Source organism: the organism of the source record quoted next, unplaced genomic scaffold (assembly GCF_019419815.1).
Source record: "Pyrus x bretschneideri cultivar Hongxiangsu unplaced genomic scaffold, Pyrus_bretschneideri_v1 Contig48, whole genome shotgun sequence".
NCBI classification, from domain to species: domain Eukaryota; kingdom Viridiplantae; phylum Streptophyta; class Magnoliopsida; order Rosales; family Rosaceae; genus Pyrus; species Pyrus x bretschneideri.
In genome coordinates, this window is record NW_025999785.1 from 922,774 (window position 1) to 948,116 (window position 25,343).

The 25,343-nt window shown below is 39.8% G+C and overlaps 1 protein-coding gene, 3 long non-coding RNA genes and 2 pseudogenes across 5 annotated transcripts; 5 read left to right on the forward strand and 1 right to left on the reverse strand.

The window, feature by feature from the left end:
- The first annotated feature begins 919 nt into the window (after positions 1-919).
- On the forward strand, positions 920-1,539 carry LOC125469965. Its single transcript, XR_007252293.1, has 2 exons — positions 920-953; positions 1,271-1,539. It is a non-coding gene; the product is annotated as an uncharacterized LOC125469965 (long non-coding RNA).
- A 1,278-nt stretch (positions 1,540-2,817) lies between these two features.
- LOC125469961 lies at positions 2,818-8,931 on the forward strand (annotated as a pseudogene).
- Positions 8,932-9,795: 864 nt separating this feature from the next.
- Positions 9,796-10,630, reverse strand: LOC125469963. The gene is made up of 3 exons (XR_007252290.1): positions 10,403-10,630; positions 10,190-10,275; positions 9,796-10,091 (listed from the first exon to the last, which is right to left on the reverse strand). It is a non-coding gene; the product is annotated as an uncharacterized LOC125469963 (long non-coding RNA).
- A 1,363-nt stretch (positions 10,631-11,993) lies between these two features.
- On the forward strand, positions 11,994-13,688 carry LOC125469964. Of its 2 annotated transcripts, none has more exons than XR_007252291.1 (4): positions 11,994-12,249; positions 12,357-12,430; positions 12,706-13,025; positions 13,407-13,688. It is a non-coding gene; the product is annotated as an uncharacterized LOC125469964 (long non-coding RNA). The 2 variants fall into 2 exon arrangements; XR_007252292.1 differs by having other exon boundaries at positions 11,994-12,175.
- A 678-nt stretch (positions 13,689-14,366) lies between these two features.
- LOC125469958 (disease resistance protein RUN1-like) lies at positions 14,367-18,262 on the forward strand. The gene is made up of 4 exons (XM_048568243.1): positions 14,367-15,200; positions 15,567-16,653; positions 16,771-17,049; positions 17,155-18,262. The coding sequence occupies exons 1-4, from the start codon at positions 14,401-14,403 to the stop codon at positions 18,181-18,183; spliced, it is 3,195 nt and encodes a 1,064-aa protein (XP_048424200.1). The 5' UTR covers positions 14,367-14,400; the 3' UTR covers positions 18,184-18,262.
- A 3,929-nt stretch (positions 18,263-22,191) lies between these two features.
- Positions 22,192-24,631, forward strand: LOC125469960 (annotated as a pseudogene).
- The last annotated feature ends 712 nt before the right edge of the window (positions 24,632-25,343 follow it).

The following is a 25,343-nucleotide window of genomic DNA, read 5'->3' on the forward strand; positions in this document are numbered from 1 at the left end:
GCCAATGATATTGGCAGCTCAAAATTATGCTTTAGATTTGACTCTGTTCCAAAATCAACAGGGGCACTCGTATCAATCAACTTCCCCGCGCCAACCGCAACTTCCAAAGCTACTGCAGTTGCTGCCATGCCTGCCTATACTGCTCCTACCACTGATAATAACCTCCCAATTCCAACCTTTACAACGCAAACCACAATTAACTCTTCCAAGAAGGGCTCAATAAACCACTTTGCAAGTTTCGACCTTCCAATGGTAATCTCCTTTATATCATCAAAAGTTAGTCCCTCTGACTTTTCATCATCACTGTCAATGATCACATCATCCCCTGATGATCCATCATCTTCACTACGAGAAGCATCTCTCAACATTTGTGACTTATAATTACTCACAAATGTATGAGCCAAATACAACATAAACTCTTTTCATCTTTCTTCTGTGCTCTTTCAGACAGAATTAGATCTCTTTGAAGTTTAGACATCTCTATGAGCTTCCGCCTATCGTCTTCATCCTTATAAACCAGTGCACGAGATGAAAAATGATTCACTATTCTTATTATGCATGGGACATGAATCAACATAGATAGTTAAGTAGTAACTTTGACTTTATATTTTTATTTTCTTTCTACTTTTCATCTACCCAAGTCTACAATGCACATGCGACTAAGGAAAACACCGAGACATCAACCAGTGCAGAAGCTCCTGATAGGACTAATTGCAGACAGCTCTGAGACTACCTCTTCTATTCAAACGTAGAAACTCCACCACGTTTGATGCATAGCAGTTCGTCTCAAATTGCAGCTTCCTTTGTTTCTCAAATCTCAACGATCAATCTGCAGTGTCCCTCAAGCGGTTCTCTCAAACTCTTACGATTTGCATTTTGTTTCTCTCCCTACACTCTCATCAACACTATCACTGCTCTCTCAAATGAGCACTACAAATTTAAGCCTGATGCTGGTATGTGATTTCCTTCCATCTCATCTCTTTTTTAGCTCCTTCATCAGTTCATTGGCTTTGACGTTTGACTCAAGTAAATGGGAAATCATTAATTGGTATGGATCAAGATATATTTCTTTTGTGTTTTTGGATAATTTAAAGGGATGTGCAAATAGATGGGAACAGTAGAATTCATTTTGATTTAAAAACAAAAAGAGAAAATAACCTTGCTGGATTATACTTCTTGGTTGTTTGATGAAGTCCGCACTAAGTTAAATAGATTGACATATTTAGTTTTTTATATGGCATTCTTACTGATTCCAATTCGTAATATATAGCAAGAGAAAAATCCTGGGCAAAAGGCACCAATTCAACAGCATGGTGGCCAAGAAAAAGGATGGCCATTCCCAAACAAGCAAGACCAGAGATTGAACAGGAAAAATCATAAACACAGCAGATGTGCGGTGCCAACCTTCTGATATGGACAAATGTATATTTTCGTATTTGAACGATGAGCAGTTGAAGACTGCCAATCTTTTGATACTATGATTATTTTGAGTACATGATACTATGAACTTATGTACATGAATTAAGCTTTTATAGCATCTCTACCATTTGAACAGTGAGCAATTGGACACTGCCAACTTTTGATAATTATGAACACTGTCAACCTCTATCTTAGGTATAGAAATCTAGCTTTAATAAATTATGTTTTCTGTATGTACGTATTATCAAAACATTTTAAACACCCGCAGCAACGCGCGAGCACTTGCTAGTTTTCATCTAAATCAAAATTCGGTCCAAACCAAATCAAATTTTGCAGTAGGATATTTTCAAACTAGCCCTCTTGAAGTTGTTTTATAACTGGTGTAGTGTACTGGACTGTGTTCATATAAACTGAAAAATCTCTCATCATTGTGTGAACCATAAGGAACCACAAGTCAACTTACTGTGTAGAATTTGGCATTATAGTGGGAAAAAAGAGCACCTCCTATAATTTGGGGTGTAGAACCACAAGTCAATTTACCTAGACTCAAGTCTTCAGTCAACTGCGCCGCATAGGCGGGTTTATTAATTATAAGAAGAAGAAAGTAGTTCCGGTAGAATAAAAGAAATGTTGAAAACTTGGCATTATTATGAATGCCCACACACACACACACACACACACACACACACACACACACACACACACATTGTCAATTCTCATACAGATTGAAATTGACTTTGGGGCTGCAGGAGATCATATTTTCCAAAAGGGTGTTGTAAATTTTCAATGTATAATTAATGCATCATTGTGTGAACCATAAGGCACTGCGTAGAATTTGGCGTTAAAGTGGAATGAAAATGGCGCCTCGTAGAATTTAGGGTGTAGAACCACAAGTCAACTTACAGTGTAGAATTTGGCATTATAGTGGAAAAAAAGAGCACCTCCTAGAATTTAGGGTGTAGAACCACAAGTCAATTTACCTAGACTCAAGCCTTCAGTCAACTACGCCGCATAGGCGGGTTTATTAATTATAAGAAGAATAAGTAGTTCCAGTAGAATAAAAGAAATGTTGAAAACTTGGCATTATTATGAATGCCCACACACACACACACACACATTGTCAATTCCCATGCAAATTGAAATTGACTTTGGGGATGCAAGAGATCATATTTTCCAAAAGCGTGCTATAAATTTTCAATGTATAATTAATGCATCATTGTGTGAACCATAAGACACCGCGTAGAATTTGTCGTTAAAGTGGAATGAAAATGGCGCCTCGTAGAATTTAGGGTGTAGAACCACAAGTCAACTTTCCATGTAGAATTTAGCATTATAGTGGAAAAATAGAGCACCTCCTAGAATTTAGGGTGTAGAACCCCAACTCAATTTACCAAGACTCAAGTCTTCAGTCAACTGCACCGCGTAGGCGGATTTATTAATTATAAGAAGAAGAACGTAGTTCCGGTAGAAAAAAAGAAAATCAATATCGCCAAACAACCTTCAATTTGCCTAAAGAAATTGAAGGCAATGGATAACTGGTTGAGCTTAGGGAAGTTGTTAATTATGGTGCTGGTGTTACTGTCCTACCACTATGCTCATCGCAATTCCGATCTTGTCTTTAATGTCCTCATCTTCCTCCTCTGCTCTCTCAACCTCGTCCTTCGCCAAATGAATATCTCCGTCCCTGATAAAACCTTGTCCTCGTCCTCGTCCTCGCCCTCGCCCTCGTCCTCATCGTCCTCCTCTACCTCCTCTGCCTCAACCTCATCCTCCTCGTCCTCCTCCACCTCCTCACCCTCAATCTCATCCTCATCGTCCTCCTACGCCTCCTCGTCCTTGTCCTTCTTCTCAAAAGGCTCGCTTTATGAAGTGTTCATAAGCTTCAGAGGCGAAGACACACGTAAAAACTTCACGGGCCACCTCCACAAAGCATTGACAAGGGCCGGAATCAACGCCTTTATTGACGACGAACTAAGAAGAGGAGAAGACATAACTACCGAACTTGTGCGGGCAATCCGGGGTTCTAGGATCTCTATCATCGTCTTCTCAAGAAGGTACTCTGACTCCCGCTGGTGTCTCGAGAAGCTGGTTAAGATCATGGAGTGTAGAAGAACGCTAGGGCAATTAGTTTTGCCGATATTCTATGATGTTGATCCCTCGCATGTCAGGAAACAGACTGGTTGTTTTGCACAATCATTTCTCAAACATACAGATGAGAAAAAGGTAGAGAGGTGGAGAGCTGCTCTCACTGAAGCTTCGAATTTGTTTGGCTGGGATCTCAGAAAACACTTTGGACGGGTACTTACTAATTTCTTGTCTTATGAATTAAGGCTTTAACGTACCTTTGCTTATTAATTTGGAATCATGCGATTTCTTAGACCTCTGTAACAAAATCATACAATAAAGTTTAAACTGTTAAGGCTACACTAATCACAGTTGGGAAGCCGCCGGCGACTGGCTGCGGAGGGATGGGATGCTGGTTTTTTTGTTTGTGTTTCTTATTTTAATTTTAATTTTAATTGATGTTTGCTAAGTTTAAACACACCACCTCAAAAAAAAGATGTCTTAATTAAAATCTCTATTCATGATAAATAATTTTGTGTATTAATTAGTTCAATTTTGTTGTATTAACAATCTTCTTTTTGCTTCTCAACTTAACTAATGACAGGCATGAAGCAAAGTTTATCAGGATGATTACTGACATGCCCCGACCCCGATATTCCCCCAATACCAGGATAAGCACGTGCTGACCGACACCCGAGGGTGACGAAAGCCATTTATTAAGTGCAAATGCTGAAAACAAGGGATAAATAAGGTTTATAAATATAAAAGAATAATGAATATGCAAATAAGGACCGTGTTCAGAGCACACCACTAATTTAGAACACTAAAAGAAAATAATATAAAATTGAACGAAACAAATGAGTGGGTCCTATACCGAGAGGACTCGAAGATGCCGATGCGAATGTGCCTGGACGTCGGGATTGTACGCCTCGATTCTAAGTCCTGAAGGGGGCGCAAAACAAACATGAGTGGACCAAGTTGATATATATATATATATATAATAAAACAGTTATCAACATACTAACCCCCAGGTTTTATGAAAACACATATATATAATGATAAACATAGGTTTTCCGAAACCTAGCATGTCGTGCAATATCTCAAATCATAACATGTAAATATCATAAACACTAGTGAATGTCCGATACAACTCTCCAGGCCCCATGCCGGCTCCCCGTCTCTGAGCACACAGTCACCGGTCAAAGTCAACGTTGACCGTTGACCGGTCAAAGTCAACGTTGACCGTTGACCGGTCAAAGTCAAAGTCAACGCTGACCGTTGACCGGGTCAACGGTCAACGGGTCAACGGGTCACGGGTCAACGGGTCAGGGTCACGAGTTTGGGCTTTAGGGCTTTGGGTTAGGGTAAATGGGTTTAGGTTTTAGGGTTGGGTTTGGGTATTGGGTTTGGACTTGGGTTGGATACGGGTTGGGCCTAAGGGTTTGGGTCTAATGGGTTTAGGGTTAACGGGCCAGAGGCCCTAAAACAAACGGCCCAAAGGCCTAATTACAAAGGGTGTTGGGTTGGGCTGCCTAGGTTTTGGGCTTGGCAGGAAAAGCCCAAAGGCCTTGGGTGTTCGCCGGATTCCAAGAAGGAGAAGGCCAGATTTTAGCCGGAGAATTCCCAAGCTCCGTTGGAGCTCAAAACTCAACCAAAACATGTCATTCAATATACCAAATTGAAGCCCCGAAGGTAAGGAATCAAAATATACACTTGGTTCCCGTCATTGTGGCCGGAGTTGGCCGGAAAACAGCCTGGAAGCCACGGGTGTCCGCCGGAAACTGGGTAAGATTCAAATGAGCATAACTTCTTCAATACTCAATAAAATTGGGTGAAACAAAAAGGAAAGTTGTAGTACTCAGCGAAACGAAGAGATTGATACCTTGAACGCCGGCCAAATCGCCGTGGTTTGGCCGGAAATTGCCTCGAAAGAGGCGGTGCTCGCCGGAAAACAGGGGAAATGTCTCCGACATGATTTGACGTCCAAAACACAACCATGGGGTTCGAAAAGGGCTATAGGTGTGGGCATGGGTGTGTGTGTGTGTGTGTGTGTGTGTGTTTTCTGCTCGGAGGGAGGGAGAGAAAGACAAAGAGAAAGAAAGAGAGAGAGAGAGAGTAAGAAGAAATAAAAGAAAAGGGAAAGGGAAGGAACGGGGGACAAAACAGGGGGTGGGCCCTTTGGGCTCACCAATTAAGCCTCAAAAACAATTTTAAAAAGGAAGGTATCCTCAAACTTAGTGAAAATATAAAAATACCCATTTTCTTACGTAAATCCCGGGACGGGATGTTACAATTACCAATGACGTCACTATGAAGTTGAACAACAAATACTTCGACGTAGCGCCCTATCAAGTCGGAATAGATACTCGAGTGCTAGATATCAGTAATTATTTTGGCATCGGAGATTCATATGATGTTCGTGTGATTGGAATTTTGGGCATGGGTGGAATAGGTAAAACAACGATTGCTAAAGCCATTTATAACAGATTTTATGAAAGGTTTGAAGGTAAAAGTTTCCTTGAAAAAGTGAGGGAAAAGAAACTAGAAAAATTGCAAAAACAACTTCTTTTCGATATCTTGCAAACCAAGACAAAGGTAAGCAGTGTTGCTGCAAGGACCGCCTTGGTAAGGGAAAGATTTCGACGCTTAAAGGTACTTGTCATAGTTGATGATGTAGACGATGTGAAGCAGCTAAGAGAATTAGCTGGAAATTGCCACCCTTTTGGCCCGGGGAGTAGAATCATCATCACAACTAGAAACGAACGTGTGCTAAAAGAATTTGCAGTTGATAAGATATATCGGGCGAAAGTAATGGACCAAGAAGAAGCTCTTGAGCTCCTAAGTTGGCATGCTTTCAGAAGTAGTAGTTGTCCTAGTCAATATCTTGTGCTTGAAAAAGAAGTTGTCAATTACTGTGGAGGATTGCCGCTGGCTCTTGAAGTTTTAGGATCTACTCTTTTCAAACGCAGTGTAGATGAATGGAAAAGTATATTGGAGGAATTGAAAATGATTCCTCATGGAGAAATTCAAGCACAACTGAAAATAAGCTACGACGGGCTAAATGATAATTACAAGAGGCGGATATTCCTCGATATAGCTTGTTTTTTTATCGGAATGGACAAGAATGATGTCGTGCAAATCTTGGATGGTTGTGGCTTTTATGCAACAATAGGAATCGAGGTCCTCCTTGACCGGTGCCTTGTAACTATTAATAGAGAAAACAAGATTATGATGCATGATTTGCTTCGGGATATGGGCAGAGATATCGTGCATGCCGAAAATCTCGATTTCCCTGGAGAATGAAGTAGATTGTGGCATCCTAAAGATGTAAATGATGTATTGATAGACAAATCTGTAAGTACCTTCCTAATCAAACTTTAAGTTAAACGTGTAAGCATATGTAAGTTAGTAATCTAACTTTTTTTCATGCAAAGCCTTCTCTTATTTGGAGTCTGTTTTTTCGGATAGCAGGGAACTGAAAAAATTGAAGGTCTGGCTTTGAATTTGCCGAGTCTTAAAGAGACTAGTTTCAGTACTGAGGTGTTTAGACATATGAAGAGACTGAGATTGCTCCAACTAAACTACGCTCGGCTCGCTGGGGGATACCAATGTCTTTCCAAAAAATTAAGATGGTTGTGCTGGCATGGATTCCCATTGGAGTTCATACCAATAGAACTGTGTCAACCAAACATAGTCGCTATCAACATGCAATACGGCAGCCTCAGACAAGTTCTTTGTGAGTATTCTGGGGTAAGTACAATGCGTAACCTGAACCAAATTAGGAATCATTTTTATGCTCTCTGTATCTTCTTTTTGGATTTAAATTTTTTATTTCAAATTGATTTTTCTTAACAGTTGCTTGATAAGTTAAAGATTCTGAATCTCAGCCACTCCCACGATCTAACACAATCGCCAGACTTTTCAAAATTCCCAAATCTTGAGAAATTGATACTCAAAGACTGCAAGAGGTTGGCTAAAGTTCACAAGTCCATCAGAGATCTCAAGAGTCTTGTGTTGGTGAATTTGAAAGACTGTGAAACGCATAAGGCTCTTCCGAGGAGTTTCTACAAGTTGAAATCTATCAAAACTCTTGTTCTCGATGGTTGTTCAAGATTCCAAAGCTTGTCTCAGCACTTGGGAGAAATGGCATCATTGGTCACTCTTTATGCAGATGGAACAGACATAAAAAAAGTACCACCTTCCATCGTACGACTAGAGAAGCTCGAGCTCTTATCTTTGAGTAAATTGAAGTGTTCTTTGCAGCTACCTTCATTACGAGGTTTACGCTCTTTGACAAGCTTAATTTTGGAGGACAACAATATAGAGGAAGTGCATAATGATATTGGGAGTAGTCTACCTTGTTTAGTGGAGTTACGTCTAGATGACAATAATTTTGGGAGCCTTCCAAGCCTCAGTGGCCTCTCCAAGCTTCTTTTACTATTCTTGAATGGTTGCAGAAACCTTGTCGAGATTACAGATTTACCAAAAAGTTTGGGTTTCCTGCACATGGACGACTGCTCTGCATTAGAAAAAATGCCAGATTTTTCAGGCATGTCGACAACGGTGATTCTCTTTTCCTCGAAACTCATTGAGTTTCCAGGTTTGGATAGAGCGTTAAACTTGGGACTCACACTTTGTATGATAACACACAACAATGTCATAGATTTCCTTCTTAAGGATAGCACGCTACGGGTACTCTTTCTCTTCCACACCACCCCTCTCCCCTCCCTCCCTCGCAAATATGTGTGTTATGTTTGTATTACTCACACAAATCTTGTTCAACATGGTATAGGGATGGACAGGAGGTCGATCCATGGCTCTTGTAGGAAGACAAATTCCCACTTGGTTCAATCATGTCAACGAGGGTTCCCAAGTCTCTTTTGAAGTGCCTAAGGAAATTGGTTGTAATGCAAAAGCGTTGGCTGTGTGCCTGGCTTCTATTCCTTATGATTACGTCAGCTCATGTTATATTTATGTTATTAATCACACCAAGGGTACTAGTTTTTATGTCTAAATAGTAGATATTTTTCCCCTTGAAGAGATCCTTTGGTTGGGAAATTTATCGTTGTTGGAAACTGAGTTCAATTTGGAAGAAGACGATTGGTCCATGTTATTGCACATGGTTCGGTGAAGAAAATAGGGGTACGTTTAGTATGCGACAAACTTATGACTTTCGAAGGTTCGTTATTTGATTACCATTATATCCCTTACGAACGGGCCTTAGAAAAAATTTCTACCGAAGTTGATGATTTTGATGGGGATTATGAAGATGATGATTTTGATGAGGATGATGACAACACGATGAGGATTTTGATGGGGATGACGAGGAGGATTTTTATGAGGAGTTTGAGGAGGAAAGGGAACAAGAAGAAGATGATGACCAACAAGGTGCGGAAGCCAATGATGAGGTGGACCAAAGCTAGGAAACATTCTGGTTTAATCAGCTAGTTTGCAGATAGAGTCTGTATTTTTTTGCATGCCTTGATCTGTTTTTAATATGTTCAGAGAATCCCTTTTCTTCTCATGTAGTCGCCAACTGTAAGCATCAGCGTATGCCTCCTCCCATCATTCTCTGGGACTTGTCAACTAACTATTGCTTCCGGTATGTTTTGGTGTTTTACTCGCATTCCTGAATAACTTATAAAGTCAGCATTCGAAAAGAAGACAAAATCATCAACATATTATTTCCATCTGTTGGTTCAAAACTACTTCAACTTGATTGTAAACACATTAGTTTGTAACAAAAAATTTGAAACCTAAAAATTCTAATCTGCTACTAACAATTTTGATGACGACTAATAATTCACAATTTCACACAGAAGAAACACAAGATATATAGAGATGCTCGGCTTCATCCTCTGTGAACCCATCTAAGTCATTCCTCGAAAACAAATTCCTCAAAAACAACATCTCCTTTCAACCCTAACAGAAAAGATTTATGGCAAAACGTTCTATCTTACCGAAGTTGTAGATTCTAAGGAAAAGATTTATGGCAAAACGTTCTATCTTACCGAAGTTGTAGATTCTATACAACTTCAACTAAATTAAACAAGGATGAGCACGGTTTGGTTTAGCCTACTTCGTTAATATAATTGGTTTTTTACGGGTGAGAGAATGAACCAAAAGAGGACGAGAGAAAGTGGTGAACATAAAACGAGTAAAGGAAAGAGACATTATCCATTCGACCATTGTGACATGTTAACTCACTTAGAATATGAAAGTAAGGACATGAAATTGAATCAAGAAGCGTTTAGTTAACACGATTCTTGATTTTCAATTACTGAATGACAAATTTAAGCTGAACTTGAAACATAAAGAATCTAACCACTTGTATTAGGCATTTGTTGTACCGAACCATGTCCCAAACACGCTGAACCACATTTCAATATACTTGATCGAACCTATTTAATTAGTATTTAAAAGGATCCTCCACTAATCCCCGTATAACACACGAAAAAAAATGCACGTCGCATACTATCATTCGTTCAAATTATCATCATTAAGCTTCACTGCCCCAATTTCCATATTCACGACGTCGCCCACGAGTCTCTAGCTCACTTGTGCAATATGCTCTTCTTCGAAGGCTTTGGTTTCTTGTGAGTGTGGTTCTGCCACAAATGAAATAAAGCAGGAACACTTGGTGAGTACAAGTTACCTTTTGGAAAGCCATAAATTTGAAACTACGCAAAACAAATGGAAATGGTACCTTTTGTCTTTCTAGTGCGTCATAGTCTATCCTCTCCCTCCAGTTACTCTTGCGTAGTTTGATTGGCCGATTGCCCACATACTTACCTGGAATTATTGCAGATTAATTATATACAACCATTATCATACAAGTAAAAACATATCAACAACCTCTATGATTCTTAGTACTATCAACGAAAAGTAGAATCACCATACGAGTTAATATTTTACACACCATTCATTTCCTTTAGTGCTCCGGCCAGGTCAGATGGGTTGGCAAAGCTAACAAATCCAAAGCCCTTGGTTTTTCCAGTCCTCTTATCTCTGACAACCTAGAGATGGTGATAAAGCAGACAGATATAAGTTTTAAGATTTCAATAACAGTCAAAATTCACAAATTCTATGAGAAGTAGATGAATCAAAACGTAGTGAAAAACAGCAAAATCCACGAAAGGTTATAAGAATGCAGGCACAGTCAAAATAAGGAAAACAATTGGCTTCTGAGGCAACCAACCAAGTATCAAACAAAAATGAGAACATCAAGCAAAGCATCTACATACTAAAGGAAAAAACAAAGCATCTACATACTAAAGGAAAAAACTAAGGAAAACAATTCTCTTTCTTTTTTTTTTTTTTTTTTTTTTTTTTAAAATTTTGGAAGGGTTCTCAGTTATGTTTTCGGAATATGTAGTAATGCCATCGTCTTATATATTGTTCTTTCCTCTTGATTGAACCCAGAGATGAAGTGTGCTGCACTCAGCTGATGGCAACTCAGTTTTTTGGAATAGGGATCATAAGTTGGGGATTTCAATGCAAGTTCTTTTTTCGTTATATGAGGCTGCTAAGCATGCGTTTATGGCAGCAAGTAGACAATATAAGGCACTTAACAGCAAATCAGATGTATCTGGGGATGAGAAGTCTTTGTATGTGTCGTTATCCTTGGATAATAGTTTTGAAAGTGACGTCATGAAGCATAGCGGGGCGCTTTTGTTGCCAAGTAGTGATTTAGGCACTGCATGGCATTCCAGGTTTTCCCCCTTTTCATTTTCGGTTCTGTAGTCCTTTTTCCTCTCTCTTATACTTGTTCTAACATAATTGTTTTAAAATAGTAGCAGATATGCATGTGAAGCAACAGTCCTTAGTAGCGTCATGTTCTTTGGTTTCCTGATATGGAGATTCATCTATCTTCCTCTAGAGTTTTTGATGTGCAATTATTTACTATAATTATATATCAATAATTTTGGATCTTCTTGATCTTGTCTGCTTTTCAATTTATGTCATCATGTCATGACACCAACTTGATCTAGTGTATGTGACGCAGGAAGCTCGTTTGGATCAACGGAAGTGATAGCCAGTGATTGGTGGTATCTTTTGGCAGGATTACAAGGACCTTGTTGCGGATGGGATTCAAACAGAACCTTCCAACTTGATTAACAAGGAGAGGGAAGAAGGTTATTTTAATGCAGATGGAAAGTATGTTACATATGCCATTAAAAATGAAGTCAAGGTAAACATGTTTATCATTTTTGGCAATAAGCATGTTTATAATTCTTGGGTTGTTAATGCTAGAGTGTTTATCGGACAATTAGGTTCTTGGAGGTTACTGATGAATTAGAGCATAAAATATGGGATGTGGTTGTACTCAAAACTGAGAGAGTGGCGTTTAATTGTTCTCCTATGGGATGTGGTTGATGTTACCCTTTTTATGTTTAATATTATATATGCTTAGTTGAGTTATTTTTTCCTTTTGGGATTCAAGGCCATACACTATTGATCACTCAAATTTTTTGCCATGAAGCAAAATGTGGTGACTCACGCAGACAGCTGACTCCTTTTCAATGGAAAGGAATAGCCAAACTAACCCAGCTGGAAAATAACGTTCACCAATCATTGTCTTCGCACTTTTACTTAAGTGAATACATTGTTGTTCATTCTGGCCGTCTTTCCAAGATCAAGCCCCTTGCTCAGTTGGATAAAGTTTGCATCCTTAGTTGTGCCGTATCGACAGGTTTGGAATTTTGGGTGCCCCTCTCATGTAGCAAAACGAAAAATTAACTTCAGTTGCTGTTTATTGGCCTCGCTGTAAGTTTGGACAAACTTTGTTGATCCCATATTCTTTATTCTAATAAATTGCATTTATTTTCACTTCCGTATTCATACTGATACATGCATGATCTTGGCTACTGAAGGTGCAAGATTTCTGGGGCGCCACTGAGTATTGGGGTGGAGTCGGTGGACTTGAATCCCAAGACATTTGACAAAGGTATATATAATTTTTTCCCATTTTGATTGGTTTAACAGGTAGTTTAGTGGGAAAACCTAGAAATAGATTTTTGCTTATAACACTCTTTCCCTGGTGATAACTAAGAAATTCGGAGTAAATGGATTTGTGAATTCGAATGACAATGACAAACCAGTGCACGAGATGAAAAATGATTCACTATTCTTATTATGCGTGGGACATGAAGCAACATAGATAGTGAAGTAGTAACTTTGACTTTATATTTTTATTTTCTTTCTACTTTTCATCTACCCAAGTCTACAATGCACGTGCCACTAAGGAAAAGACCGAGACATCAACCAGTGCAGAAGCTCCTGATAGGACTAATTGCAGACAGCTCTGAAACTACCTCTTCTATTCAAACGCGGAGGAGAGAAACTCCAACACGTTTTGATGCAAAGCAGTTCGTCTCAAATTGCTACTTCCTCAGTTTCTCAAATCTCAACGATCAATCTGCAGTGTCCCTCAAGCGGTTTCTCTCAAACTCTTACGATTTGCATTTTGTTTCTCTCCCTACACTCTCATCAGACTATCACTGCTCTCTCAGATGAACACTACAAATTTAAGCCTGATGCTGGTATGTGATTTCCACTCCATCTCATCTCTTTTTTCAAATTTTACGGTAATTTTCAAACCTTTTGTACAATCAGGTAAATCTCCATATAATTGAATAATAGCTCCTTCATCAGTTCGTTGGCTTTGATGTTTGACTTAAGTAAATGGGAAATCATTAATTGGTATGGATCAAGATATATTTCTTTTGTGTTTTTGGATAATTTAAAGGGATGTGCAAATAGATGGGAACAGTAGAATTCATTTTGATTAAAAAAAAAAAGAGAAAATAACCTTGCTGGATTATACTTCTTGGTTGTTTGATGAAGTTCGCACTAAGTTAAATAGATTGACAAATTTAGTTTGTTATATGGAATTCTTACTGATTCCAATTCGTAATATATAGCAAGAGAAAAATCCTGGGCAAAAGGCACCAATTCAACAGCATGGTGGCCAAGAAAAAGGATGGCCATTCCCAAACAAGCAAGACCAGAGATTGAACAGGAAAAATCATAAACACAGCAGATGTGCGGTGCCAACCTTCTGATACGGACATATGTACATTTTTGTATTTGAACGATGAGCAGTTGAAGACTGCCAATCTTTTGATACTATGATTATTTTGAGTACATGATACTATGAACTTATGTACATGAATTAAGCTTTTATAGCAACTCTATCATTTGAACAGTGAGCAATTGGACACTGCCAACTTTTGATAATATGAACACTGTCAACCTCTATCTTAGGTAAAGAAATCTAGCTTTAATAAATTATGTTTTCTGTATGTACATAATATCAAAACATTTTAAACACCCGCAGCAACGCGCAAGCACTGTTGCTAGTTTTCATCTAAATCAAAATTTGGTCCAAACCAAATCAAATTTTGCAGTAGGATACTTTCAAACTAGCCCTCTTGAAGTTGTTTTATAAGTGGTGTAATGTACTGGACTGTGTTCCTAGAAACTGAAAAATCTCTCATCACCGCGTAGAATTTCGCGTTAAAGTGGAATGAAAAGGGCGCCTCGTAGAATTTAGGGTGTAGAACCACAAGTCAACTTACCGCGTAGAATTTGGCGTTATAGTGGAAAAAAAAAAAAGAGCACCTCCCAAAATTTAGGAAGTAGAACCACAAGTCAACTTACCAATACTCAAGTCTACAGTCAACAATATTGTCTACAGTCCACTACGACGGCGTACGCGGGTTTATTAATCATAAGAAGGGTGTAGAACCACAAGTCAACTTACCGCGTAGAATTTGGCGTTATAGTGGAAAAAAAAAAACCACAAGTCAACTTACCAATACTCAAGTCTACAGTCAACAATACTGTCTACAGTCCACTATGACGGCGTACGCGGGTTTATTAATCATAAGAAGAAAGTAGTTCCGGTAGAAAAAAATGAAAATCAATATAGCCAAACAACCTTCAATTTGCCTAACGAAATTGAAGGCAATGGATAACTGGTCGAGCTTCGGGAATTTGTTAATTATGGTGTTGGTGTTACTGTCTTTCCACTATGCTCATCGCAATTCTGGTCTTGTCTTTGATGTCCTCATCTTCCTCCTCTGCTCCCTCGGCCTCGTCTTTCGCCAAATGAATATCTCAGTCCCCGATAAAGCCTCATCCTCGCCTTCGTCCTCATCGTCCTCCTCCGCCTCATCCTCCTCATCCTCCTCCGCCTCCTCCACGTCCTCACCCTCAATCTCATCCTCATTGTCCTCCTCCGCCTCCCCGTCCTTGTCCTCCTTCTCAAAAGGCTCGCTCTACGAAGTGTTCATAAGCTTCAGAGGCGAAGACACACGTAAAAACTTCACGGGCCACCTCCACGAAGCATTGACAAAGGCCGGAATCAACGCCTTTATTGACGACGAACTAAGAAGAGGAGAAGATCTAACTACCGAACTTGTGCGGGCAATCCAGGGTTCTAGGATCTCTATCATCGTCTTCTCAAGACGGTACTCCGACTCCAGCTGGTGTCTCGAGGAGCTGGTTAAGATCATGGAGTGTAGAATAACGCTAGGGCAATTAGTTTTGCCGATATTCTATGATGTTGATCCTTCGCATGTCAGGAAACAGACTGGTTGTTTTGCACAATCGTTTCTGAAACATACAGATAAAAAAAAGGTGGGGAGGTGGAGAGCTGCTCTTACTGAAGCTTCGAATTTGTCTGGCTGGGATCTCAGAAAAACTTTGGACGGGTACTTACTAATTTCGTTTCTTATGAATTAAGGCTTTAACGTACCTTTGCTTATTAATTTGGAATCATGCGATTTCTTAGACCTCTGTAATAAAATCATACAATAAAGCTTAAACTATTAAGGCTACACTAATCACAGTTGGGAAGACGCCGGCGACTGGCTGCGGAGGGAAGGGATGCTGGTTTTTTGTTTGTGTTTCTTATTTTAATTTTAATTTTAATTGATGTTTGCTAAGTTTAAACACACCACCTCAAAAAAAGATGCCTTAATTAAAATCTCTATTCATGACAAATAATTTGTGTATTAATTAGTTCAATTTCGTTGTATAACAATCTTCGTTTTGCTTCTCAACTTGACTAATGCCAGGCATGAAGCAAAGTTTATCAGGATGATTACCAATGACGTCACTACGAAGTTGAACAACAAATACTTTGACGTAGCGCCCTATCAAATTGGAATAGATACTCGAGTGCTAGATATTAGTAATTATTTAGGCATCGGAGATTCATATGATGTTCGTGTGATTGGAATTTTGGGCATGGGTGGAATAGGTAAAACAACGATTGCTAAAGCCATTTATAACAGATTTTATGAAAGGTTTGAAGGTAAAAGTTTCCTTGAAAAAGTGAGGGAAAAGAAACTAGAAAAATTGCAAAAACAACTTCTTTTCGATATCTTGCAAACCAAGACAAAGGTAAACAGTGTTGCTGCAGGTACCGCCTTGGTAAGGGAAAGATTTCGAGGCTTAAAGGTACTTGTCATAGTTGATGATGTAGATGATGTGAAGCAGCTACGCGAATTAGCTGGAAATTGCCACTCTTTTGGCCTGGGGAGTAGAATCATCATCACAACTAGAAACGAACGTGTGCTAAAAGAATTTGCAGTTGATAAGATATATCGGGTGAAAGTAATGGACCAAGAAGAAGCTCTTGAGCTCCTAAGTTGGCATGCTTTCAGAAGTAGTAGTTGTCCTAGCCAATATCTTGTGCTTGAAAAAGAAGTTGTCAATTACTGTGGAGGATTGCCGCTGGCTCTTGAAGTTTTAGGATCTACTCTTTTCAAACAAAGTGTAGATGAATGGAAAAGTATATTGGATGAATTGAAAATGATTCCTCGTGGAGAAATTCAAGCACAACTGAAAATAAGCTACGACGGGCTAAATGATAATTACAGGAGGCGGATATTCCTCGATATAGCTTGTTTTTTTATCGGAATGGACAAGAATGATGTCGTGCAAATCTTGGATGGTTGTGGCTTTTATGCAACAACAGGAATCAAGGTCCTCCTTGACCGGTGCCTTGTAACTATTAATAGAGAAAACAAGATTATGATGCATGATTTGCTTCAGGATATAGGCAGAGATATCGTGCATGCAGAAAATCCCGATTTCCCTGGAGAACGGAGTAGATTGTGGCATCCTGAAGATGTAAATGATGTACTGATAGACAAATCTGTAAGTACTTTCCTAATCAACCTTTATGTTAAACGTGTAAGCATATGTAAGTTAGTAATCTAACTTTTTTTCATGCAAAGCCTTCTCTTATTTGGAGTCTGTTTTTTCGGATAGCAGGGAACTGAAAAAATTGAGGGTCTGACTTTGAATTTGCCGAGTCTTAAAGAGACTAGTTTCAGTACTGAGGCGTTTAGAAATATGAAGAGACTGAGATTGCTCCAACTAAACTACGTTCGGCTCGCTGAGGGATACCAATGTCTTTCCAAAAAATTAAGATGGTTGTGCTGGCATGGATTCCCATTGGAGTTCATACCAATAGAACTGTGTCAACCAAACATAGTCGCTATCGACATGCAGTACAGCAGCCTCAGACAAGTTCTTTGTGAGTATTCTGGGGTAAGTACAATGCGTAACCTGAACCAAATTAGGAATCATTTTTATGCTCTTTGTATCTTTTTTATGGATTTAAATTTTTTATTTCAATTTGATTTTTCTTTACAGTTGCTTGATAAGTTAAAGATTCTGAATCTCAGCCACTCCCACGATCTAACACAATCGCCAGACTTTTCGAAATTCCCAAATCTTGAGAAATTGATACTCAAAGATTGTAAGAGGTTGGCTAAAGTTCACAAGTCCATCGGAGATCTCAAGAGTCTTGTGTTGGTGAATTTGAAAGACTGTGAAACGCTTAAGGCTCTTCCGAGGAGTTTCTACAAGTTGAAATCTGTCAAAACTCTTGTTCTCGATGGTTGTTCAAGATTCCAAAGCTTGTCTGAGCACTTGGGAGAAATGGCATCATTGGTCACTCTTTATGCAGATGGAACAGCCATAAAAAAAATACCACCTTCCATCATACGACTAGAGAAGCTCGAGCGCTTATCTTTGAGTAAATTGAAGTGTTCTTTGCAGCTACCTTCATTACGAGGTTTACACTCTTTGACAAGCTTAATTTTGGAGGACAACAATATAGAGGAAGTGCATAATGATATTGGGAGTAGTCTACCTTGTTTAGTGGAGTTACGTCTAGATGACAATAATTTTGGGAGCCTTCCAAACCTCAGTGGCCTCTCCAAGCTTTTTATACTATCCTTGAATGGTTGCAGAAACCTTGTCGAGATTACAGATTTACCAAAAAGTTTGGGTTTCCTGCACATGGACCACTGCTCTGCATTAGAAAAAATGCCAGATTTTTCAGGCATGTCGACAATGGTGGTTCTCTTTTCCTCGAAATTCATTGAGTTTCCAGGTTTGGATAGAGCGTTAAACTTGGGACTCTCACTTTGTATGATAACACACAACAATGTCACAGATTTCCTTCTTAAGGATAGCACGCTACAGGTACTCTCTCTCTTCCACACCACCCCCCTCCCCTCCCTCCCTTGCAAATATGTGTGTTATGTTTGTATTACTCACACAAATCTTGTTCAACATGGTATAGGGATGGACAGGAGGTCGAATCTTGAGTCTTGTAGGAAGACAAATTCCCACTTGGTTCAATCATGTCAACGAGGGTTCCCAAGTCTCTTTTGAAGTGCCTAAGGAAATTGGTTGTAATGCAAAAACGTTGGCTGTGTGCCTGGCTTCTATTCCTCATGATTACGTCAGCTCATGTTATGTTTATGTTATTAATCACACCAAGGGTACTAGTTTTTATGTCAAAATAGTCGATATTTTTCCCCTTGAAGAGATCCTTCGGTTGGGAAATTTATCGTTGTCGGAAACTGAGTTCAATTTGGAAGAAGGCGATTTGGTCCATGTTATTGCACATGGTCCGGTGAAGAAAATAGGGGTACGTTTAGTTTGCGACAAACGTATGACTTTCGAAGGTTCATTAGTTAAGTACTACTATATCCCTTACGAACGGGCCTTAGAAAAAATTTCTACCGAAGTTGATGATTTTGATGGGGATTATGAAGATGATGATTTTGATGAGGATTTTGATGACAACACGATGAGGATTTTGATGGGGATGATGAGGAGGACTTTTATGAGGGTGATATTGAGGAAGAAAGGGAACAAGACGAAGATGAGGATTTTTATGACGGTGTGGAAGGAAATAATGAGGTGGGCCAAGCGGACGATGCCGACTAAGTAAGCTTGGAAACTTTCTGGTTTAATCAGCTAGTTTGCATGCCTTGATCTGTTTTTAATATGTTCTCTTTTTTGAACTTTCTTGTTTCTATGGTGGTTTAATTTAACTTATGAATGCGTTTAAGGTTTTTAATATGTTCATAGAATCCCTCTTCTACTCATATAGTCGCCGACTGTGAGCATCAGCGCATGCCTCCTTCCATCATTCTCTGGGACTTGGCACGCAACTATTGCTTCTATTCACTGCTTTCTTGCCAGGAACCCTTTCTGAGCACCCTGTGGCTTTCCAAACTTCTGAAGAGAAGCCAATGATATTGGCAGCTCAAAATTATGCTTTAGATTTGACTCTGTTCCAAAATCAACAAGAGCACTCGTATCAATCAACTTCCCCGCACCAGCCGCAGCTTCCAAAGCTGCTGCAGTTGCCACCATGTCTGCCCGTACTGCTCCCACCACTGATAGTCCTAGATTTTGACCTCCTAATTCCAACCCTCACAACGCAAACCACAATTAACTCTTCCAGGAAGGGCCCCATAAACCACTTTGCAAGTTTCGACCTTCGAATGGTAATCTCTTTTATATCATCAAAAGTTAGTCCCTCTGACCTTTCATCATCACTGTCAATCATTGCATCATCCCCTGATGATCCATCATCTTCACTACGAGAAGCATCTCTCAACTTGAGGTGAGCCTCATGGTCCTGCTGCTTCAAAGATTTTGTTATTAACTTGTTCAATGCATCATCCTTGAAAGTTGCCCTGTCAGCAGATTTGTCTGATGAACGCACCTGAGAGGTTGTAAGAGGGGGAGCCTCTTTCCAGGACTGTATGGCCTCCCCCTTGTCCCACTTTGGTCGGAAATTCTCCTTTAAACTCTTGTCATCTTTCTTCTGTGCTCTTTCAGACAGAATCATCACCTCTAGAGTCACTTCCTCCATCAGAATATGAGCCCCGACGTCTCCTCCTAGATGATGAATGTGAGTGTCGGTTTTTCCCCGATGAACTTGTTCTTCTCGCAGCCTCCAAGAGCAAATTTTCTAATTCTGCCATTATCCGCTGTCCCTTCCAGTATGTTTTGGTGTTTTACTCGCATTCCTGAATAACTTATAATGTCAGCATTCGAAAAGATGACAAAATCATCAACATATTATTTCCATCTGTTGGTTCAAAACTACTTCAACTTGATAGTAAACACATTAGTTTGTAACAAAAAATTTGAAACCTAAAAATTCTAATCTGCTACTAACAACTTTGCCGACGGCTAATAATTCACAATTTCACACAGAAGAAACACAAGATATATAGAGATGCTCGGCTTCATCCTCTGTGAACCCATCTAAGTCATTCCTCGAAAACAAATTCCACAAAAACAACATCTCCTTTCAACCCTAACGCTGTATATGGAACACCCATTGCTTAAACTCCCTAAATTCCCAGCTCAAAACCGACTCGCAGAATGGTAACAAATCGAAAAATTTCCCAAAAAAATAAAAATTAAAAAACCTCTTTTCAACCCTAAGACTGTACATGGAACACCCACTTCCTTAATTCTCAAAATTTCTAGCTCAAAACCAACCCCAAGACATTGGTAACGAGTCGAAAACCTTCTCGAAACCAATATCCCCTTTCAAACCCTAGGACTGTATTGAACACCCATTGCTCAAATTCCCAAAAGTTCCAGCTCAAACAACCAAATCCCAGAATTACAACTTCTGAATTTCAAACAATATTAATCCTTAATCCCTGCATATTACAGCAGATCTCGCTCAAAACCCAAAAGGGTATTTAGTATTTACCGATTTTAATTCTTAAAACCAACCTAAAAAAACAAAAATTCTCAGCAAACAATACAAAGAAAGTAGTCAAATTTCTGGTATTCAAACAAACAAAAGGCAACAACAAGAAGAATAAATCAATCACCTGAAAAAATCTAAGTGCTTCGGTGGTCAGATCTATCCGGATAATCCAACTACGGCAGACAAAAACATGAAAGCCGCTGAATTTAAAGAGCTTGCAAAATTTGAAACAGTTCTGCCTGTTTTAGAAAAGTTGATCGACTCACTGAGTCGACTCGCCGATATTTTTTAGTTTTTGAGAAGCTGCATGGAAACGACATGGCGTTTGGAATTAATATTGTCGATGAGCGGCGTCCGTTTGGACGATTTGGACAATAAGCGATAATAATAGAGCTCAAACTCAGATGTATAAAAATATTTGAAAATCTATTTTATCACAATTAATTTAGGGATGTGATATTCACACATCTCATTTTACTTCTCACACACTTTTTTAATTTTTGGTCATCGGATCGGATGAATTAAAGAAGATCAACGGACATAAATTATCAAAAGGTATGTGAGAAGTAAAATGAGGTGTGTGGATAGCGTTTGTGTTACATGATTTAGTAAGGCGGGAAAGCATAGGTTGAAACCACAAAGAAAGAAAGGAATATGCTACCTTTAGCTAGTTCTTACAAGTCAACACCTCATTTTTTGTCATGTAAGATGATTGATGAAAGGATAATGTATAAAGGCATCTTCTGATTATTAAGACGTCTTAAACTTAATCTTGTGTACTTATAGGATGAATTTTATTCTTGTTCTCTAAATCAAATAAAACCTGAATGGATATGCGCATTTTATACACTTGAATTCAAATTTTATCCGCAGTTTATATTAGTTTAATCTTATAACGAATTGATTGTATCAAAAAAATTCAAACGTATTCTATTTTTATGGATTCATTATTATAGTGATTTTGACGTGAAAACAGAGTGTCGGATTTTGACAATTTGAAGCCCTCCTCTTCTTTTTAAGTGGACTTGGAACAAGTAATCGATCTCACTTAATGAAATAAGGTTTTGTTATGTATTCCATTTTTATTGTCGAGTTTGTAGTAAGTTCGCCATACATTTTCTGAACTCGAACTTAACTCTCTCTTGTTTGTTAAGGGAAGATTGAAATGGAACAAATATAGCACAAGTACATCACCGTACAAGGCCTAAAGCTCCACGTTGCCGACATCGGAACCCATTAGTTGAGGGAGAGTTAGCCCTCGGAAATACGAGTTTAGGGCACATTATATGTTGCAAACTTGTAACTTCTTCCTCTTTTAGTTATAATCGTTCAAATTATAATAATATATATGTCTTACATCATGATTAATACACACCATATTATTGAAGAATGTTTTCTTATCTGTATTTTTAGAGTATCAAAGCAGCCTTGCAAAAACACTGTGTTAACATGCACCTTGCTAAAATTTCTTTGCAGTTGGGTCTGGCTAGTGAATCACGTCACTCGTCTGGCCATGCACATAAAGAGCAACACACGCAGATACCACACAACCTTATGCTCGACCCACCCTAATGCAGGCGGTAGTGCTATGTTGTGCGGCGGGTGAGGAAAAACTTCAGTAGGGTAACTGCCCCCGTGTCGGGCCTACCTTGCCTGCAAATCCCCCTTGTATGTGGAGTTCTTCGGTCCGGATGCCCATGTCGAGTGGCTATCCGACCAAAGACCCAACGGGTGCACGATGAACAGTGAGTGGGGCCAGAATACAAGAGAGGTGGGCCCGGGTGAGATGTTTTTGTCTTGGACGGAGCTTCTTATTGGATGGTAGTACAAGTCCGATCTCAAGGCGAGTGACTAACATGCCGGACCCAAAAAATTCTCATTTGGTTGGGCTATGAGTTAATACATGTGGTACCGTAGCCCAACCCAAGTTTCGAGTTCACATTTATGTCCCGGCCCAACACCGAAAACCTCAGCTAGTTACAACGTGCGACAAGATTCCTTATCCTATCCAAAACACTTGTTCGAAATCTAACCGGAATCCTTTGTCCATGATATCGACATGTTTCCAATTTGGTCACCTTCTCCATGCAAATCTCCAAACTTTCTGCAAAAACAATCCCTCCATGAGAGCTGAAAAATCACCTCAACAAATCCTCCACCAATGATAACAGTTGCCGCCAAGCTGTTGCCTCAGAGCCTCCACGTCACCACCCACCCGAATCCTTCCTCCCACCAAACCAACGCCGGGAGCTGCAGGGTTTGCATTCTATCAAACGGCGGAAACCGCCGCAGAAACCCGTTGCATTTCGTCCAACGGAAACCGCCGCAGAAAACCGCCAAAGGCGGCAGCTTCCGCCGAAGCAAGAAAGACCCAGTTGCAGAACAATGATGTCAAAGAAACACATTTGATGAAAGTTCTCAACAGGTCCTGCAAAGCAGGCCAGTACAATGAAGCACTCTACTTTCTTGAGCTAATGGTTAACAAGGGGTACAGGCCTGATGTGGTTCTCTGCACAAAGCTCATCAAAGGGTTCTTCGATTCGAGGAACGTCGAAAAGGCCGTTCGGGTTATGCAGATTTTGGAGAAGTATAGTGAGCCTGATTTGTTTCCGTACAATGCGTTGATCAGCGGGTTCAAATCGGATTGATTCAGCAAACAAGGTACTTGATAGGATGAGGAGTCGGGGATTTTCACCTGATGTTGTTACTTACAATATCATGATTGGGAGTCTTTGTGGCAGGGGGAAGCTAGGATTAGCTTTGAAGGTTTTGGATCAGTTGGTGAAGGATAATTGCAGGCCGACTGTGATTACTTACATGATTTTGATCGAAGCAATGATTCTTGAAGGAGGAATTGATGAAGCCGTGAAGCTTTTGGATGACATGTTATCTAGAGGGCTTAAACCTGACATGAATACTTACAATGCAGTTGTAGGGGAATGTGTACTGAAGGGATGCTGGATAGGGCGTTCGACTTAGTTAGGAGCTTAGATTCGAAGGGCTGGTCGCCTAATGTAGTCTCGTACAACATTTTGTTACGAGCGCTTTTGAATAGGGGTAAATGGGAGGAAGGGGAGAAGCTAGTGAGCAATATGCGTTCGAGAGGTTGTGAACTGAATGTGGTGACTTACAGCATTTTGATTAGCACGCTATGTCGCGATGGGAAAGTTGAGGATGCTGTGAATGTGTTGAAGATCATGAAGGACAAGGGATTGACGTCGGATGTGTATAGTTATGATCCACTGGTTTCTGCTTTCTGCAAAGAAGGGAGATTGGATTTGGCGATCGAGTTTTTGGATGACATGATATCGGATGGCTGCTTGCCAGATATTGTGAACTACAATACAATCTTGGCTGCTTTGTGTAAGAGTGGAAATGCTGATCAAGCTTTGGAAATCTTCGAGAACCTCGGTGAAGTGGGATGTCCTCCGAATGTGAGCTCTTACAACACAATGTTCAGTGCACTGTGGAATTGCGGAGACAGAGTGAGAGCGCTTCAAATGGTGTCGGAGATGGTAAGCAAAGGAATTGACCCCGATGAGATTACTTACAATTCGCTTATATCATATTTGTGCAGAGACAGGATGGTGAATGAGGCTATAGGGTTGTTGGTAGACATGGAAAGTGGTGGCTTTCAGCCAACAGTTATCAGTTACAACATTGTTCTTCTCGGGCTGTGCAAAACGCCAAGGATTGTCAATGCCATTGAAGTGCTTGCGGCGATGGTTGAAAAGGGGTGCCGGCCTAATGAAACTACCTACACTTTGTTGATTGAAGGAATTGGATTCGCAGGATGGCGAGCTGAAGCGATGGAGCTTGCCAACTCTGTTTTTAGTTTAAGGGCGATTTCCGAAGATTCGTTCAGGCGTTTGAATAGAACCTTTCCCATGCTTGATTTTTACAAAGAGCTTACTCTATCTGAGATTAAGAACTAGCTTTTGCTTTGTAGCTACAAAGAGGGGTTAGAGTATCGACAAATTCATGTTTTTCGTTAACGTAGAGAAAGGCAGACATTCAGCGGCAGAACTTCCAGCAAGAAAAAGAAAGAGAAGATACCAAGAACTAAATGGAAATGGCTAATTTGAAGATGAATTTCTTTTGTGTAGAATATATCGTTTGTATCAAGGAAAAAAAGCAAAAAAGATTTCTAGCAAAACATTCTATCTTACCGAAGTTGTAGATTCTATACAACTTCAACTAAATTAAACAGGATGAGCACGGTTTGGTTTAGCCTGCTTCGTTAATATTGTAACAACCCGTCCCGGGATTTACGTAAGAAAATGGGTATTTTTGTATTTTTCACTAAGTTTGGGGATACCTTCCTTTTTAAAATTGTTTTTATCCTTAATTGGTGAGCCCAAGGGGCCCACCCCCTGTCTTGTTTCCGGTCCCCTTTCCCTTTCCCTTTCTTTTGTTTTTTCTGAAAAGTCTCTCTTCTCTCTTCTCTCTTTCTCCCTCTGATTTCTCCATCCTTTCCCCTCTCGGTGCTATTTCTCCGAGCATAACACACCCACACACACACCCACACACACCCATGCTCACGCCTATAACTCTTTTCGAACCCCGTGGTTGTGTTTTGGACGTCAAACCACGAAGAAACCACCTCGGGAGACATTTCTCAGTTTTCCGGCGAGCACCGCCGCTTTCGAGGCGATTTCCGGCCAAACCACGGCGAGTTGTCCGGCGTGCGAGGTATCAATCTCTTCGTCTCGCTGAGTACTACAACTTTCCTTTTTGTTTCACCCAATTTCATTGAGTATTGAAGAAGTTATGCTCATTTGAATCTTACCCAGTTTCCGGCGGA